This window comes from Phyllostomus discolor, chromosome 4, assembly GCF_004126475.2.
Source record: "Phyllostomus discolor isolate MPI-MPIP mPhyDis1 chromosome 4, mPhyDis1.pri.v3, whole genome shotgun sequence".
In the NCBI taxonomy this organism is placed as follows: domain Eukaryota; kingdom Metazoa; phylum Chordata; class Mammalia; order Chiroptera; family Phyllostomidae; genus Phyllostomus; species Phyllostomus discolor.
Window position 1 is genome coordinate 180,846,333 of NC_040906.2, and position 18,144 is coordinate 180,864,476.

Genomic DNA, 18,144 nt, shown 5'->3' on the forward strand with positions numbered 1-18,144 from the left:
ACAAAGACCAGAAAGTAATGCAAGGAATTGGACTAACCAAAAGAATTTATAGTTCCTTGTTTTATTCTTGATTTTAATAATTGGGAAAATTGAGACTTGTACATGTATTACAACAAAAAAACTTAAAGTCAACACTGGGGGACTTAAAAATATGATAAATGTGTTCCAAATCACTGCAGAACATATTCTAATTTAAATATAGCATACCTTTAAGTAAATGAATCCAATAGCAATATATATTTCATCCTTGAAAGACAATACTTTTCTAAATTCACACAGATGGCTACCAGTTGAGAAAGGTCTACGAAAATTTCTTCCTTTATGGACAAGTAAGCAGTGGATACAACTACATACCAACATATTAGTAGCTCACTGTGCACTTAAATACAGTAATCAATTGTGTTTGCTAATTATTTCTACTATTATTCAGGGTTCTTGGCCAATGTAATAGTAAGAACACTACTTTGTAAAGGGAAAAAAATAATGTAGTTCAATTTATTAACCACTTACCGCTATGATTTATTGGCTACAAAAACTGGAAATAATTTAGCTAGCCAGTAAATGAATGTAAAATAGTTTGAATTTTTTATCTGAAGTGCTTTCGAGTTGAGTCATGCTGAATATAAATTGTCCCATTAGGTGTACTATGTAAGTATAAAATGGAAATGTCAGGGGAGAAACTAAATAGCATCCGTAAATGTCATCTTCAAACATCATTTACCATCTGGATAAAGATCAGTTAAACTGGCCCTAAAATGTAAAAATGGAATTTGAACAGAGATATCAAATAAGTGACTGTATTTCCATTAAAATGAAATAAAATCCAAAATCTTCAAGATACAAATGCATTTTCAATTTGGAAAATACTTCCTAAAATACAGCGAAATTGCATGTTGTATTTGCTCATATGTAACACAACGTGAGAAAACAAAGGAACCGAGCACACTGTTTTCAAAGGGGCTAAAGATGAGCTCCTGGGACAGCAATCATATGTTCTCAACAACTCTCTGTTGCCCAAGCTTTTATTGATAGTTTTGGCGTGTATAACAGCCTCTGCATATCAATTAAATCGAAATACAGTTCTTAAAATCAGGAAGCATCAAATTTAGGTGTGGACTCAATAAAAGCTACAAAACAACTTAAAATATATTGTGCTTGAATATGTTAGCCTTCCTCTCTCTGCTAAAATGTTTAAGAATATTTTCAGGGCAGCAAAGGTAGAAGAGACACATTTATCCAGACAAATTAGAATCGCCAGCCCGGCTGATGAAGGCAAAGGCGGAGAGTGTAGCTGCAGTGTCTGCGCGTCCCCAGCCCCAAACGCACACAAATACGAGCTGATGCTGATGGTGGGGAAACAGTTAAGAACCAGGGACGTGGCTCAGGGAAGAGGTACTAGGGAAAGTGGAACAAGTTACAACAGATTCACAGTGAAAGATGTAAAGGGGAGCCTCAGATAGCAGTAGACACTCATGGGAAAAGAGAGCAAAAGTGTTTCAAAGGCCTGTATAAAAGAATTGGAGTCCTATATAGACGAAATTTCAAGCTTGTGGACTTAAAAATTTTTCCTAGGAGTGGAGTTTTAATTAGCTCCTCCAGAGCTCTGTGGTAACAACAATGACATTCGATGTCTACATTGTTCCTTACAGTTTACAAAGCACCTGCACATGTATTATCTTAGCAAATAGACTGGCTAAGGAAAATATTTTCCTCTAAGAAGTGATTAAATAGAAAGTCAGCTATTAAGTGACCTATCTCAGATAACCCAGGTTATTAAGTCTGTAAAGAATAGGGCACAGGATCAGCAGACCTGAACAGATTTTTCTAGCCCTGTTTCTAGGTATTTTGTTGTCATTGTTTCCAAAGAATCCCTGAGATAAAATAGTTTTTTCCTATGGGCACCTTGGCCGTCTTCTCGCACTGCTTGCTCAGAGCATTCCCTACACATGTGCTAGAGGTACAGAACTTGGAGATTCTCAGAACTCTGAGGTCCCTAAAGAGGGCAGGTCATTTGTGGGTCAGGAGGAAGATGGAAGTGGCCATGGAAGCGGCAGCCTCAGTAAGGAGGTTGTGGTGCACTGGTCAGTGGAGACTGGGCTTGGAGGCAGACAGATGGTTGTGGACCCAGCCTGTTACTCCAGATATTAACCTTTTGGAGCCTCCAGTGCTCATCTCTAAAATGAAACTATTAACAAAATAATTATACATAAAGAAGCTGGCACAGTGCCTGGCTTCTAATTAGCACTTACTTAGCACATGGTTATCAAGCAACTGCAGCCCTGGGGTAATTTTCCGTATCTCTTCAGCCAAATTAACTGCTGCATTGACTATCCCAAACATTGAAGATTTAAAGCAGATTTAGTTGAATAGCCTTTGGGAGTGACAGCATCTGTAGGCTTCTCTTGTTGTCTAAATATGCATTTCACATTTTCTCAGCAAAGCACACAGAAATTAAACTGCAGAGTGGGTGTCGGGGTGGCAGAATTGTCCTCTTGTTCTTGAATTCCTGTCTCCATTTCCCTTTCCAAGAAGCCTGTAAGAACTTGATGCAGGGAAGATTTTGTTGCTTCTGGTGAATAACTGGGGTTTGAGAGAAGCAAGGTGGAGGATCGAGGAGGAAGTGAAGTCTCAGGAGACCTCTAATTCTAGAATCAGGGCGAATTCCATATCAGCTTCCTTCTCACTTTGTCTGTGCTGCACTAAGCACTGTGGAAAGAGGCCTGGTGCTGAGTCATGTTTCTTGTTCTCTGCAAAAGGCGGCCTGAAATACCTATCTTAATTTCCACTCATTCTCTTATCCAAAATTACTTACTATTTATCAGCTTTGGGTCAACAACTTGTGGTTGTTGTGGACACAATGAATAAGACAGACTCAGTCCTTACTCTCAGGGACTTCAGCGCAGGGGGCAGGGGACTGTATGCAAGTGAATATGAAATAACAGTTGTTACAGTATTACAGAAGAATGTAGTCTAATTCCTGTGTCCCAGACACAGAACTGGATGCTGAGAGCATCACAGTGATCAAAACAGGTATGGCCCTGTCCTCATGGAGCTTACTCTCCTGAGGTAATGTGTATCAAAGCACTCGGTGCGGAGATGCATATGTGTAAGTGCTGTCAAAATACAACCTGTACACAGCTGTCTTTCCTAGCAAAAAATAGTAAACTTGAGGTCAAGGACTTTTCTCATGCTGGCATTTACTGTTTATCCTTTATACACACACACACACACACACACACACACACACACAGTCAATAAATGTTTGCTTTAAAAGTTGGCTAAAATAAAGTCAGATCAAAATTTTGGGGTTTTAGCCTCAAGGAAAAAGCCAAGACAGAGGGCAAAAGCTACTTTCTGCCACTGCTAAGGGCAAGGACCTTCTCAGGAAATGGGGGCTGGCCAGGATACAGAGGAGTGGTAGAAAAATAGTTTATTACTGCCCCAAAGCCTAAAGGCACCACCCCAGTGGCATCCTCAGAGTCCCTTAGGGAAGGAACTACCAATAAGTTGTTAAATGGGGGTTTTTGTTTGTCATACCCACAAAGGAGTAGTAATTAACAAGTAATTTACAAGGACAAGTAACCCCTAAGAGATTCTTTTGCTCTTGTAAAGCCTTTCACCTTAAAAAAAATCATGGAAGTGATAAGGGGATGAAAATAAATTAAACTACACTAATAACAAAATTCAAATGTGCAGATGTTTAACTGATAACCAGCAATCATTAACTCAGGTGCCACACCTCCCATGGTGAGAGTCTGTCAGTCAGTCATCCAGGCATGGATTTCACCCCAGAGACCTATATGGATCACTTCAGAGACTTTCTGCACAAATCAGAATGTCTAGGTGCCATCATTCAATACTCTGGTTGACTTATAATTGGGAAAGAAGACGACTTATTTGGTTACCATGAGGTCTTTGTGGCTTCCTGGGGTGGAGCATTAAGGCTACATCCAAAGTGGGGCTCAGATTACTCAGAAAGCTCCACTTGTCCTCAGCCCAGCACACTGAGTCTTCAGTTCTGATTTTTTCACTAAGCCAGGCCCTGAAGGCTGAGCAGTAGCAACAACCAGAAGCACTGCAGGTCTTAGCCTCTGTGGTTCAAAACCATTCAGCAGTGTCCCCAGCAAATGCAAACTCACTTTAATGCAGCATTCTGCTATCTCTATCTTTGCATCCTCTGTGGTACCTATGGCCACACTGCAACAGGTAATAAATTACTGTTCACTAAATATCTGTGGATGCAATAAATTAAAAAATACTTGCAGTGATAAAATAGTAATAATGAAATGGAATGGCATACCTGGCTGTAAATAAAACTTTTAGGGAGCACAGAGATAGATAACTGACAAAGTTAACAAGAAACAACATTTCTACGGGAGCCTTGGAGAGCACTCAGTTTAACTATCACATTTATGAATAAAGAAACCGAGGACCATAAATTTAAAGTTACTTGCTCAATGTCACAGGGAATGAGAGTTGAGCCTTCAAAGCCTGTTTCCAGACTCCATGATGCACGCCCATTCCAAGAAACCACACGCAAATTCACACTACTGACAAAATGCCTTAGTTTTTAACATTTTGCAAAAATTTTAATTCCTAATATTTTGATTACATAGATGAGAACTGACAATGTTTAGAGGCTCATCCATCCCTTGGTTGCCATGTAAATAGAGTCTGTTCATATAATTGTCAACATTTTGCTGTACTATAATTGATTTTCTTCATGGTTGCTCAGGACGCCTCAAGGAAGCTCAGAGGCCTCCTTATATCTGATTACAGCTAGGAAAGAATTTCTTTTTTTCAAAATCTCTCTCCCTGCCTTGATTGCTACTAAACTTGGAGCTACTCATAATAATGTATATCCCTTGGATTAGGTTTGCCTTCATCTTCCTAGAATTCTTACTTGACCTAATTTTTAAACCGTTATTTCAATGTTTATGATTTATTGCGAACCATTTTACATCCCTTTTTAAGATAGGTTGGATAGAGAAGTAAAAGATGTCAATAACTCTTTATGTAATGTACTTCTATGCAGAAATTTAAACACAGGTAAGCTGCGCACGTGTTCAGCCCTGAGCTCCAGACCCTCTGCTAAACCGGGAGAGCCCAGGGCTGGAGACTTCACTCCCATGAATATGGTTTATCAGCAAATTCAACAAACATTTCAACATACACTGGTTGAACAATTTTTATAAAGCCCATGATGTTGCAAACATCAAAATGAATGGATTTTTTCAACAGGGAACTACACCTCAATAGGAGAGGCTTAACCAGTCAAAACCTTTATTTTTACAGTGTCTTACTATTTCAAGAAGTTCCAAACTCCAGCTAAGAGGGGGACTGGGATCTAATCCTTTATGTAGCGTGAGTTATGTTGACATTTTTATGTAAAAAAATTCAGAAATTTGAAGTTTATAATAAAAGTTCAATCTACTTCAAGAAACAATCCACCAACAGGGTTCTTCTGATCTGTGTACTACTGTACTTTGCTTTTGCGGGAGACTTGGCATATCAGCAAAAGAGCCACTTGCCCAAGACTGAGTCTTGGGAATCACTTCACAGTGCATGTAACTACATATGCAGCCACAACATTTATAGTTCTTAAATAAATGCATCTTTAAAAGTATGTGGTGACCTCCTGGAAGACAAGCCTGCCTGTGCTTACCTGGCACACTATTCCTTGTTTTTAATTTAACCTCCATTTTTCTTGCCTATGTTATTCAAGAAACTATTGTCTCTGAGAACAGCAGTCCCCAACCTTTTTGGCACCAGCAACTGGTTTCGTGGGAGACAACTTTTCCACAGACCGGGCTGGAGGGGGATGGTTTCAGGATGGTTCAAGCCCATGACATTCAAGCTTACCTCCTGCTGTGGGGCCTGGTTCCTAACAGGCCCAGAACCAGGAACCCCTGTCTGAGAAGATATGACTGAGGTAATAGTGTTGATGCTTTCAAAAATATGTATGGCAGTTTCATTTAAAAATGTCAATGACTGTTTGATTTTTTTTCAAATTTTAAGGAAACTACCACACCTAAGGGGAAATACTTAAAACATCAAAAATGTTGCTCATTAATACTGTCTCTTGGGCTGCTTCTTTTGCTAATTCATCACTCAGCATCTCTCCTTTGCACTATATAACTAAGATCAACATGTGCTTTCAAAAGCTAGTTACAATCAGTTCTTGATTTTATATATGAAAATAAATAGGTAATTACAATCACACAGGGCAAGCATTTCTTTGTGTTCTGTCTACAGAGGGAGTCTGGGTATAGATATACTCTCTACAGCAGAGACCCTCCAAAACACAAAACCCAGAGAATTTATAGCATTCATTATTTTTTGGTTCTAGAATAAAAGTTCAGGGTAACAGATAGAAGATATTAACCAAATTCACAGAAAAAAAAGCCCCAAGATACATGGTGCTATTGAAGTAGGCCAGTTAAGACCCCTCTAGAGCAAAGATCCGGAAAAGTTAAGAGAGTCATTTTCTTTTAAGACTCTCGCAGGCAAGAAAGGGATGAGACAACACAGAGTGCAGACTCTGAAACACAAAAGATCTAATAAACAATTAGCAACACCTCAGTTACTTGATTCTCTTTCTATTTTCAAAGGCCTTCTGTTGGTTATTCATTTGCTCAAATGGATGTTAGCAACACTTCTCCAAGCACTGGACCTTAAAGGGGATGTGAGAAGACCCTCCCTCTTGGAGAACACAGGAGTTCTAAAGCTGTGAAAACAGGTTTTCCTACAGCAGCAAGAGACTTCATGAAGGGCATTAAGCCTCAATTAAACAATGCAAAGACTCACCCTTCACAGACCCTCGCTTTATGCTATTTGTGCATTAACCTGTCCTCGCATTCAAAGTGCTGGTCATAGTTTCCATCAGATAATTTTCTCTATAATTTTTTGTGATGCTGAATAATAGACTGTCATTTTCCCCAGGTTACATAAAGGGAAAGGCATTTTTTTCTACTGCAAGAAAACATACTGCTAGTAGCAATCAGTGTTTTATAATCAGAGTGAGAATGCCATTAAGATTCCAAAGCAGCATCTGAAGAGCTCCCTCTTGTTTGCAATTGGCAGAACATCAGTTACGTCAATACAAGCAACACACTGTAGTAAAGTTAACTGATTGCCTCCATCTTGTCTCTACTCAACTTTTCTTACCCCCTGGGAGCCTAATTCATTATCTCAGGGGAAGAAGATAAGCAGATGGATGTGAGAAGGTGCATAGTACTTTGTACAGCCACCAGCCCTGAGAGCAATTGGTCAACACCCTTGAAGCCAGTTAAACCTTTGGCAAATGGTTTCCAAACTCCGACAGATGGGCTATTGGTCCCAATTGTGCAGTTCAACATCTACATGACTGCAGACAAGAAACTAAAATCTGGGAGTTGGAGGATTATTTCTTTCTAGTATTTTCTATTTCATATTTTATGATTTTACTCCATAACTAGTGTCTTCTCTTCTTAACGGAAAGCTTGGCCTGGTTCTATTTCCTCCACTGCTAGAATGACACAAAGGGATGACAGTCGCGTGGTTAGCACTCACCAAGGACTCGAATGTGTTCATTTTACAGCCAACGAAGCAGATGGTTAACTGAAGCTGTTGCAATTACACAGGGCAAGGCAGTCTTCAAACTCACAGCTCCCACCTTACAAAATGAGCCAGTTACTACTACTGCAGCTCAGTTTTAGTGTTTATGTTCTTGGAGGGCAACAAAATTACCATTACAAAAAAATGTTATGTAAATGAAACATTTCTGATTTCTAAACATACTTTTAAGCTACTTTTTCTGTTTCTGACTTTTCTGCACACTATAAAGGTCAACCTTATATGAATTATTATGCAACTTTCTCACCAGAATATTTTTCATTTCCTCTATATTACATTTAGAATCCCTCAAATCTTTATCTTCCACACTCTTGCCCTTCTTCTCTAGTTCTATGTCTGCATCCCTATTTTCCCAAATTGTACATGTTATTTCAGGGGCCATTTTTTAAATAAAAGATTCCCTTAGAAGAAGATGTGCTGCATACGTGTTCCTAGATTCCTTATACTTTTACTGTTGTGGTCTCTAACCAGGGATTTGAGTTTTGCTCTTATAACCCCAAGAAGAATGCAAATTGCTTCTCTGGCATGAACATACACCTCCATGCTACTTGGTGCTGCAAGAGTGTTTTCCCAATTCAGAGCTAGAACTCTGAAGGAGAAAATGCCATAGGGAAGTGTGTGAGGAAAGGAATCAAAGTAGCGCATCTTTACAATGATTCCCCTGAGCACATTCCCAGGTTCCAGGCCTTCTTTTCAGTAGCCAGATTATTTTGACTTTCATTTTAAGATGGCAGCAATCCCATCTGTCTAGCTAGTGGACAGCCAGTTTATAAGCATTTTCCTCTTTTCCAGACATATGATGAAAATCAGAAAGTCCTGATGCTATTCTTAAATCCAGTGTTCTAGATAGCAACTTGAAAAACATTCACATGGTACCAAATCATGAGGTACTTCTCTTTTACTCTTGGTAAACAAATGAAGTTTGTTTTGACTTGAATAGTTTTAATTGTATAAACAAAGAATATGAGAGAAGGCAAGTTTGGTATGAACATGGAATGAAGCTGAATGGAACTGACGACGACCTTTCTCTTTGCTTGCCCATAAGATGGTATTTGATGGCTACTGTTCCAGGGTTGAATTGTGTCCCCACAATTTACATTTTGAAGTCCTAATCCCAAGTACCTCAGAGTGTGACCTTCTTTGAAGACAGGGTCTTTACAGAGGCAATCAAGCTACAACAAGGTCATCAGAGTGGGCTCTAACCTAATATGACTGGTGTCCTTTTAAGAAGGGAAAATTTGGACACTGACAGGTACAGGGAGAATGCCATGTGAATGTGAAGACAGTGATCTAACAAGCCAAAAGAAAAAAAAGAAAAGACTTGGACTTGGGCTTGACCCTCCCTTCATAGCCCTCAAAAGGAGTCAACCCATCAGGAAGCTTGATTTTGGACTTCTTGACACCAGAACTATGAGAAAATAAGAAGAAAATAACATTTCTATTGTTTAAGCCACCCAGTTTGTGATGCTTCGTTGCAGCAGCCCTGGCTACCTACTTTATTATTTTCCTGGAAATTAAACTTTCAACTTTTGACAAATTTTATCTATATACTACTGTTGAAAAAACACATACTTATGTCTATTCAATTTCATATTTGATCTCTTAACGTTAGAAAAAAATCTATGCTTCTTTTTAATGGTGATGTCCTGGATTTCACAATAAAACCCATAATCGCCACAGGAGAAGCTGAGAATCCTCAAAAACATTTTACAACTGAATAAACAGAAGCAAGTAGAAGTTAGAGGAGTCTGAGTCACCAGTTAGTTACCAGTAGAGATGGTCACATGGCTCCCAGTCTCTGAGATTTTCTACTGTAGCCTACAGCTACCCTTGGGTATTACTCATTAATTACATATTATTAAAATGCCATGTTGTCCTGGTTGGCGTAGCTCAGTGGATTGAGCAGGGGCTGTGAACCAAAGTGTCGCAGGTTCAATTTCCAGCCAGGGTACATGCCTGGGTTGCAGGCCATAACCCCCAGCAACCGCACATTGATGTTTCTCTCTCTCTCTCTATCTCCTTCCCTTCCCTCTCTAAAAATAAATAAATAAAATCTAAAAAAAATGCCATGTTAAATCTGCTGCAAGTCAAGTTAGCATAGTAATATTGCAGAAACTTAGATCACAAAAGAGTTTACCCCTCTGAAACAGTTTTCTATAATCCTTGACACATACATATTCTTAATCAGACTATTGGTAATTTCACTGTTACATCGTAGATACAATTTTACACCATTATGAGATAAGCAAAGCAAATGAAAAACTGCAATATCTGACTGTGGAAAGATTAAGATTTTCATTTCAAATCTGCATTATTTAAGCAGAGAAAATGTTCAGAGGACCACTTATGTAATTTGGTAATTCTCAATGGTTTTCACAAGTTGCACCTAAATACTCTCAGGCAGTTCTCAAAAAAATGTTATTTTATTTTTTTAATTCAAGTTTTCTTACTTATCACAAAGCTAATTATTTCTTGATAAACCTTTTCTGTTTCTTTTCACTTCCAATTATTTCCTTTGACACTGATTTTGTTAAGAAGATTTTGGGAAACAGGGAAGGAATCTTGAAATAGCTGATGTAGAAGAGAATTTGACTCTTTGCCCCTAAAGGGTAGGACTAAGATAACAGTCAAAGCTGCATTTAAATACATTTCAACTCAAAACAAAGAAAACCTTTAAAAAGAGGTATGTTGTGACAGAACTTGCTGCTGCAGAATACCTTTTAAGCGTTAGTCACTGGTGATGTTCTAAGCACTAGACCATTTGGAGGCTTTGTTCTAAGAAGGATTTGGGCAAGGACTAGATTATATTAAGCGGACTTTATGGCTTTTTCATCCTAAAAGTCCGTGGTTCTACGAACTCACTATTAGTATCACAGAACTAGTTCTTCCTCTCTGCTCAGACAAGGCTTATTCCTTCATATGCTTGACTCCCTTTGCGTTTGGTATATGGACTTAATTTATTTTTATACATTTAGAATACACAGGATGAAACATTATTCACAGGTCATATATGTCAAATTAGAGGTAGGGCTGAAGTCAAATTCTCATTTTTAGAACAAACTCATCTATCTGTTACTATATTAGATGAGAACAACAAACTGTCTTATAATCAAGAAAAAATAAAATTATTTTAACATTCATGTTAGTCCTTGGAATTCTTTCTGAAGAGATGGAAATAATTACTACACCATGAGATAATCGAATACTAACCTCCTTCATTTTTTCCAATTCATTCTGCAAAGCTTGCTTTGCAATCTCAACTTCTATAAGCTGCTGCCTCAGTTTCTCATTTTCATCTTCTGTTGTTGTTCTCTTTTCTTCCACATTTTCTAATTCATGGTGAAGTCTCACAGACACGTCCTTTGCAACCTGAATTAAAATGTTTGTAACAATAAAATATAATTAAAGACAACAAAACACGTCAGCTACAGTTACATTCACATTAAAAGTATTAAAAGCCAATACTTACATAGTATTTATGATATGCAGGCATTATTCCCGATGCTATATATATAAGCAGTTGACATACATAAACCATTTAACCCTCACACAACCCCATGAAATAGGCATGATTATTATTCTTATTTTATAGATGGAAAAACTGAGTGTCAGAGACGGGAAGTAATACACTCAAGGTCATAGAGCTAACACGTGGCCAGGCAGTCTGGCTCTCAAACCTGTTCTCTTAACCTCTACACTATGCTGTGGTAATAAATGTTCAATTCTACTTTACCATGCGTAGAGAAATTTCACATATCTTCTCTAATTCTGTGAGGTACACATTTCTATTGTAACCCATGTTAAAGGCTAGAAAACAAAGTTTTCACAGGTGGGGTGCGGGGCATGAATTTTGATCCTGGGCTTCCCAAGGACTTTGTTTTAGGAACCACTTTAGTCCTTGAGGTTAAGTTTTAAAAAAATAATAAAATAACTGCATTTCTATCCCTTGTTCTGAGATTATCCTGGAAATTTTGGGGTTTGGAAAAGTGGAGCAGTCTTGTGTTAGTGGCTCAAGACACAGGTTGTGTTTTTAGACTGGGTGGGGGGGAGCTAGCCTGGCTACCTACTAGCCAAGTCACAGGGCTGGGTGGAGGCTGGGCACCTAACCACAGTAAAATGTTCAGTTTAAGCACCTGTTAAATGATGCTATTAATAATCCCTATTTTATAGGGAATTTTCCCTTGAGAAATATATGTAACAATGCTTGCCACAGGGCCCGGTGCTTAGTGAGTACTAAAAAAAGGTTAAAAAAAGAAGAAAAAAAAAGAAATAATACATTACTTTTCATAACACATTTTCTCATTGCTTTCTTTTTAAAACAAATATAGGATAATTTCAATTGATTTTTCTACCTTGAAGTTAAATGCAATTAAAATTATATAGTTTTTTTGGTTGTGTAAAGCCATGATAATAACATCTGACTTATAGTCAAACTGAATTAAACAGACTCCACCTGCTTAAAAACGCATTTCAAAGTTGAAATTTCTCCACTGAGTCTGAAGAACCAACTTCTCATTAAGCAAAAAGCCCGATATGTGTTTCTTTTATTTATTTCACTCTCCCTGTACTTCCAAAGGGGTCTTAAGTTGGATGGCTTTCCTGTCTGGGAGTTATGGAAGTGGTAAGCACAACCACGCAGGGCTCCTGCAAGATAGGGGGTGGGGACTTGCAGGGAGAAATCTCAACTTCCACCTTCCCAGTGCTGTTCCTATTCAGGGCTTCACCTGTGCTGGAGGAGTCTTTGTGGCACTGCCCTGAAGTGCCTGGTTCTACCTGGCCTTCACTTGGAAGACCAGGTGGATTCTAGAGGCCAGACTGTGGCCAGAGCCTGTGTTCTGCCACACCCTTGATTCCACCAGGAAGGGAGGCGCCCTCTTCCCCCTACCTCCTAGAGCCCTGGCGACTCCAGGAGGGCCTACAGTACTGGCTCTCTATAAGGCCTGACACACTCCACTCTTGAGATCCACCAGTCTGCCCTTCCCCTTCTTCTTCCAGGGCTGATATCTGCGGTCAAAGCTATGAAACTCAGTGTCCCTAAAGCTCTTTGCCAGTCACCCCTGGCCAAGAGCAAAGAGCCCTGACCCAAGCCCCACCTGCCTCCCCTGCCCCGCGCCCCAGCCCCGGTGAGGCAGACCTTGAGGTCCTGCTCCAGGCTGCGCAGAAGCTCTCCGTCGATTTCGCCGGTCTGCGCGTAGCGGAGCCTTTTGCGCTCAGCTTTGCGGAGGCGGTACTGCAGGATTCGGCAGTTTTTGTTGGCTCTCTCCAACTCGTGGCGCATTTCCTGCAGTTGACAGGCATCTTCCTCGAAGAAAGTGTCTCTCATCTCGTCCATCTCGGTCCTTAGCTCGTCAATCTCGTTCTGGGGTGACAGACCGAGGGGCAAAATCAGCCTCGCCCCCCACCCTTCTGACATACACCGTGCACACCCCATCTCAACTCCAAATCCTCCAGGGGACAGGCGTGACACCGAGAAAATGGAAAAAACGGGCCCTCCTTAGGCCTTCTTTCGCGCCCTGCTCTATCTAGCTCTTTCCATGAAAACGTGGAGCAAACCACGACAGAAAAAAGGAAGGTCCAGACTTAGATTTACATGAAAATCTAACGCTACCAATCTCGGGGGTTACAGGCGGAAAAGGCCTAGGAACCCCCTCCCCTCATTTCCTGTTCTCCTCCCCCTCCAAGGCTCCCTAACAGGTTAGCAGCCTCTCACCACCGAGACACGCCCTAGTCCTACGAGGCCAAATCTGCCCCTCCCCCTCCGCCCCCCCCCCCCTCACCTTGAGAGTCTCGTTTTCCTCTCGAAGCTTCTCCATCTCCTCCTGCATTTCTTCTTGCTCCTGGAGCTGCTGCGGGTGCGGCTGCGATGAAGGGGGCGCCGCCGCCTGCATGCCCCCACCGCCCGCGCCACCCTCTGCGCTCTGCGGGGGTCCCTCCGCTGCTGCCGCCATCGGGGAGGAGGAAGGGACTGCAAGAGATTCGCCAATGGCGGGGGCGCCAGAGACCGGGGAGCTGCGGCTGCCGCCGCCGCCGCCGTTCTTAGTGTGTGTGTGAGCCGCGGCCGCCGCAGCTGCCGCCCGCTCTTTCTTGAGATGGAACTGGATGAGCTCAGACTGCAGACATCCTTCCTTCCAGTAGCTCCCTCCCCCACTGCTGCTGCCCCCCACAACGCCACTTCCGGAGTTCCTACTGCTGGGGCCTGGGGTTCTGACCACGGAGGATGGCGAAGGGGAGGCCCCCTCCCCACCGCCGCCGCCGCCGCCGCCGCCTCTGTGCGGAGCGCGTCCTCCTTTCCCTCGCCAGCTCCTGGGCGGCGGCGGAACGCCCCCCTCCCTTTCCCCGGAGCCGCCGCCGGCTCCTCCTCCTTCCCCAACCCCTCCTCCTCCTTCCCCTAGTGGAGGGGGTTCCCCGAGTTTAGAGGACACTGGCTCTAGCTCCCGGGGCTGCTCCTCAGGCGGACCAGGCCTCCTGCCGCCCACCGAGGCCAGGGTCGCTGCGGGGGCCGCTTCAGCACCAGCCGCGGGCTGGACAGCTCCCGACCCGGCCCCTTTGGGAGCGGGTGGCACCGCCTTCTCCGCCCCGCCTCCGCTTCCTCGGGTGGCGGCCGGAGGCACCCCACGGCCCCCGGTCTTGTTGCCTTGCTGCTGCTGTTGCAACTGCTGCTGCCGGACAGAATTGAGTTTAGTGCCTGCCCCCACTGGGGACCGGGTGGCCGTGGTTGCCTGTCGGACCGAATTGTCCCTCAGTCTGGCTGGTGATTGAGCACGCTGCTGCTTTCTGCTGCTGCCCTCCGGGTGCAGACGAGCCTCAGTGGCAGCGGTGGCGACAGGACCTGCGGCTGTGGCAGGGGCAGCGCCCCCGGTCGGTGGCTGACTCATGGTTGTCTAGTAAGGATCTGATCTACCAGATGCGATTTACAATGGTCCATTACCAGATCATTCTCTTCCCTCCTCACTGCCACCAAACTTCTTTTTTAGTCTGGAACAGAAATAAACAAAACAACAACAACAAAAACCTACAGCATATCTGCACTGTTACAGAGCAAAGGGTGATTTTGCTCTGCAGGAAAAGCTCTAGAAAAGGATGAGATTTGGAAGGTGCTTAATAAAAGCCTTGACTGGAGGAAGATGAGGAATTGTCAATTCTCCTTTTGCCCGGGGAGGCGCTCTCTCCAAACCACTCCACCTCAGTAAAAACGATGAGTGAAAGTAGCTGAACCTAACATTCTGAAGGATGAGACATGGAGTCAGGATTTAGTGGAGGGAAGGTTAAAAAAAAGGGATAAAGTCAAGAAGCATCAGAGGAAAAGGAGATAATCACATGCTAGAGTTGTCAATACCTTAGTTTTTTAACTATGGTTTTTCTCACTTTAAATCTGGAATTTAAAGCATAGTTTAGTGGAGAGAATTTTATATAATTAATTATCCCAGTGTCAGTTACAGAGAAAGGGTTATGGAGGTTCCTGAGGAAAATTTGCTATGGATAAATGGCACTTTTCACAAACAGCTCTAACACTTACTGTTATTCTTAGTTGGAGAAATGCATCCAATTTCCTTTAGACTGGGAGAGAGATATATATGATATATATATATATAATTAACTTCAGCTTCAAGAAAATAATGACATTAGGAATCATCTATATAGTTTAGTCATTAGCACTTTAAAGGGACTTTTCTTTTTTAAGCTTTGGGAAATAATTTTTAAAAATACTTTTAGAAAAGTTTATTGATGGCTCTGCACAATTTCTTAAATTACAGGTGATAATTTTTTCTTCACTTATCCAAGTTTCATACTTCTTGTTATTCATTTTAGTTCTAAGTAAAATCGCTAAAATATTTTTATTTTTAAGCATCTTCTCAGATGATATATTATAAGTAAAGGTATATTTTCCAAGTGCCCAGTCCTTCCTATGGAGCCAAATTCTGAGACAGGATGACCCTACAGCCAGAAGGCTGCTGCATCCTGACTCTGCACCCAGAAAGCTTGTGCATCTTAACTCATGGTGATAAGACCAATTTCTATTGTGCATTTTTTCACAGATAAAACCATCACTGGCTTTTACAATCTGGAAAATAGCAAACCATTGCTTCCTGGGCTCTCCATAGTGATCCAGCTAAGCTAGTCATTTAGTCAATTGGGTACCTTTTTCTTAGAACTACAATTTCTCTCTAAAGCACTAAAAGAGGCATGACTAGGCAAAAAGTTCTGTTTTTTTTTTTCTTTTTTAAAACTCCTATTTGGAGAGGAGATGCTTGCCAGTTACTTGACTATTATTCCTGTTATTGTCTATTTAAGTATCATAACTAAGTCAACGTGCAGTAATGCCTTATTTAAAAAAAAATTACTGAAGAGCTCCTTCTCCATCCCTTTTCTTTTCTCAGGATCTCCTTCCAACTAAGTTTGAAAAATAATAGTGAACAAAGAAGATGTTAGGGGGGAGAAACAAAGTATTTTTAATCAACTTATTTTCTACGGGTTCTCTTGGAGCCACATGCTTCTAGAATATCTGGCCTAGTTTATCGGTGTGGGTCACACTAACGTGATCACCCAAACAAGTTATTTTGCCAGTCCCACCTTATTTTTGTTTTGAATTAGGCAGCATAACTCCGGAGCTGAGAGCCACCAGAGAACGCTTAAATTTGGTTCCCAGACAGCTTTAACCCAGGAGGAAGCTCGGCTTCCACAATCAAGGGTAACTGACTGCTGTCACGTGGTTCTCCCAAAGTGACAAGATGCTGTGTCTCTCCAAGCTTTCCCTTGTGGAAATCGTCAACCAAGCACCCCTGAACAACCCAAACCAATAGTTTAAACCTCCAATTTCATCTGCCCATTAACCTACCCCATATCTCATCCCCATCCCTTTAGAAATCCAGAATAACTGCTCACTTCTCAGCAGAGGCGATGTTTCGAAGTTGATGCAAATCAGCAGCGCTTTCCTTTTGATCTTCCGGTGACCTCAGCATTTATTGTGTCTTTCAGAGACGAGGAAAGTTTAACTTCACAGCATTGTATTCGACTTTCTGTCTGAGCACGACTTTGGGCCCACTCGGCCCAGTTCCACACCCAGTGGTTTTCCCCAAACAATGGCGTTACGGTGCAGACTCTGGCCCCCAGAGCAGGTTACTTCCCGGCAGTCCGAGGCTGGGCTAGGGCTGCTGCTGCGAGCCGGCGACCGCGGGAGGTACCAAGCCGTGCCAGACGCTCCCCAGGAAGTGCACTGATATTCATGAGCTGACCTCACTGCACTGGGCAAGGGAGGGGGCGGGATTGCAAAGAAGGAGAGGGTAGAAGTAACCAAAGAGAGGCTACTTTCTAGAGGAAAGAGAAGGCGGGGACAGGGGAAGGGGTGAGGGGTAGCAAGAAGACAAAAAGGCCGAAGCCACGCCCGAGAGGGAAGATCCGTAGCCAAGCTCAAAGTCCTCGCTGCACTCCTGTATCCCGTACTTGGCAGATGATTCCAAAATCGCTCGAAATCGGATGCACTAGTTTTCTGCAAAGCTTTGTCCTGGGCTCGATCAATCTCCATCAATTTTTCACTTGAGCTGTTTTCACGGGCAGAAGGATGCAAACAGCCTTCCGGGTGTGACCGAGGTCTCCTGGTGCAGCTGCGAGGCGCTGGCGGGCGGCTGCTGGGAGTTCTCTTTGTTCGCTCACTTTAATTCTCAGTCGAGCTCTCCACGCGGTGCACAGTCCCCACCCCCATCCCGGGCGGAGTCACCAGGCAACGCTTCCAGGAGTAGATATGATTGCCAGGCTCAGCGTCCCACAGACAAAGGGTTCTTGAGATGCCACGACTAATGTAGTGCAAACCGACTACATATCGGTTTACAGACATCGTGTACAGACAGATTTGACTTCGGTACATTTTCTTCTCTATCAAGTTCTAATTTCCACTGTAAATATAGGACCAATTGCTAGGAACCATACTCTTTACAGTAATGCATGGATAACAGGAATCAGCAAGAGTGAATACATAAGAGTTTAAGGAATTGGAGAGGGGGTTCAGAATAGATGCTTTAAAATGTACACTGATCCATTCAGTTCCACAGTGATAGCATTTTAAAAATCTGGCTGGAGAAATTCTCCTTTTCCTTCAAGTTTCATTTTTTTTTGGAGGAGGGGAGAAACATGAAGGTCTCCTCCTACCTCTAAGATGTCCTTAATGAACCGAAAGATAATAATGAAATAAACACTGCATTAGAAAGATTTTTAAATTAAGTTTCTCTTGCATTTCATATACTGGTTTTGTAACTAAAAGGAGGTCAATGTCTTGAAATAGTACTCGTTTATGCTAACATGAATTTTAGTGTAATGTTTTATTTACCAGGAGTAACATGTTGAATTAAAACGAAATTGAAACAATTTAGGAGTAGTTTGCATACAAGCAACATTATTACAGCAAAATTAAAAAGATGTTCGACACTTGCTGAATCATATCTCCAGAAATATATCAGAAAACTATAATATCACAGCACAATCATTCATGTATTCATCTACTCCAAAACAGATAATAAGTGCCTAGTTTATGCCTGG

General features: G+C 41.9%; 1 protein-coding gene across 3 annotated transcripts in view; it reads right to left on the bottom strand.

The window, feature by feature from the left end:
- SOGA3 (SOGA family member 3) overlaps positions 1 to 17,392 on the bottom strand; it is a 44,025-nt gene extending 26,633 nt beyond the window's left edge. Inside the window, exons 1-4 of one of the 3 annotated variants that reach the window (XM_036024673.1) lie at positions 16,498 to 17,390; positions 13,392 to 14,589; positions 12,749 to 12,973; positions 10,825 to 10,983 (exon numbers count right to left, since the gene is read on the bottom strand). In XM_036024673.1, coding sequence (XP_035880566.1) covers positions 10,825 to 10,983; positions 12,749 to 12,973; positions 13,392 to 14,489 — 1,482 coding nt within the window. In that variant the 5' untranslated portion in view covers positions 14,490 to 14,589; positions 16,498 to 17,390. Of the gene's footprint in view, positions 1 to 10,824; positions 10,984 to 12,748; positions 12,974 to 13,391; positions 14,590 to 16,497 lie in introns of all 3 variants that reach the window. The other 2 variants (XM_028509841.2, XM_036024672.1) reach the window with 2 other exon arrangements.
- Between the last annotated feature and the right edge of the window lie 752 nt (positions 17,393 to 18,144).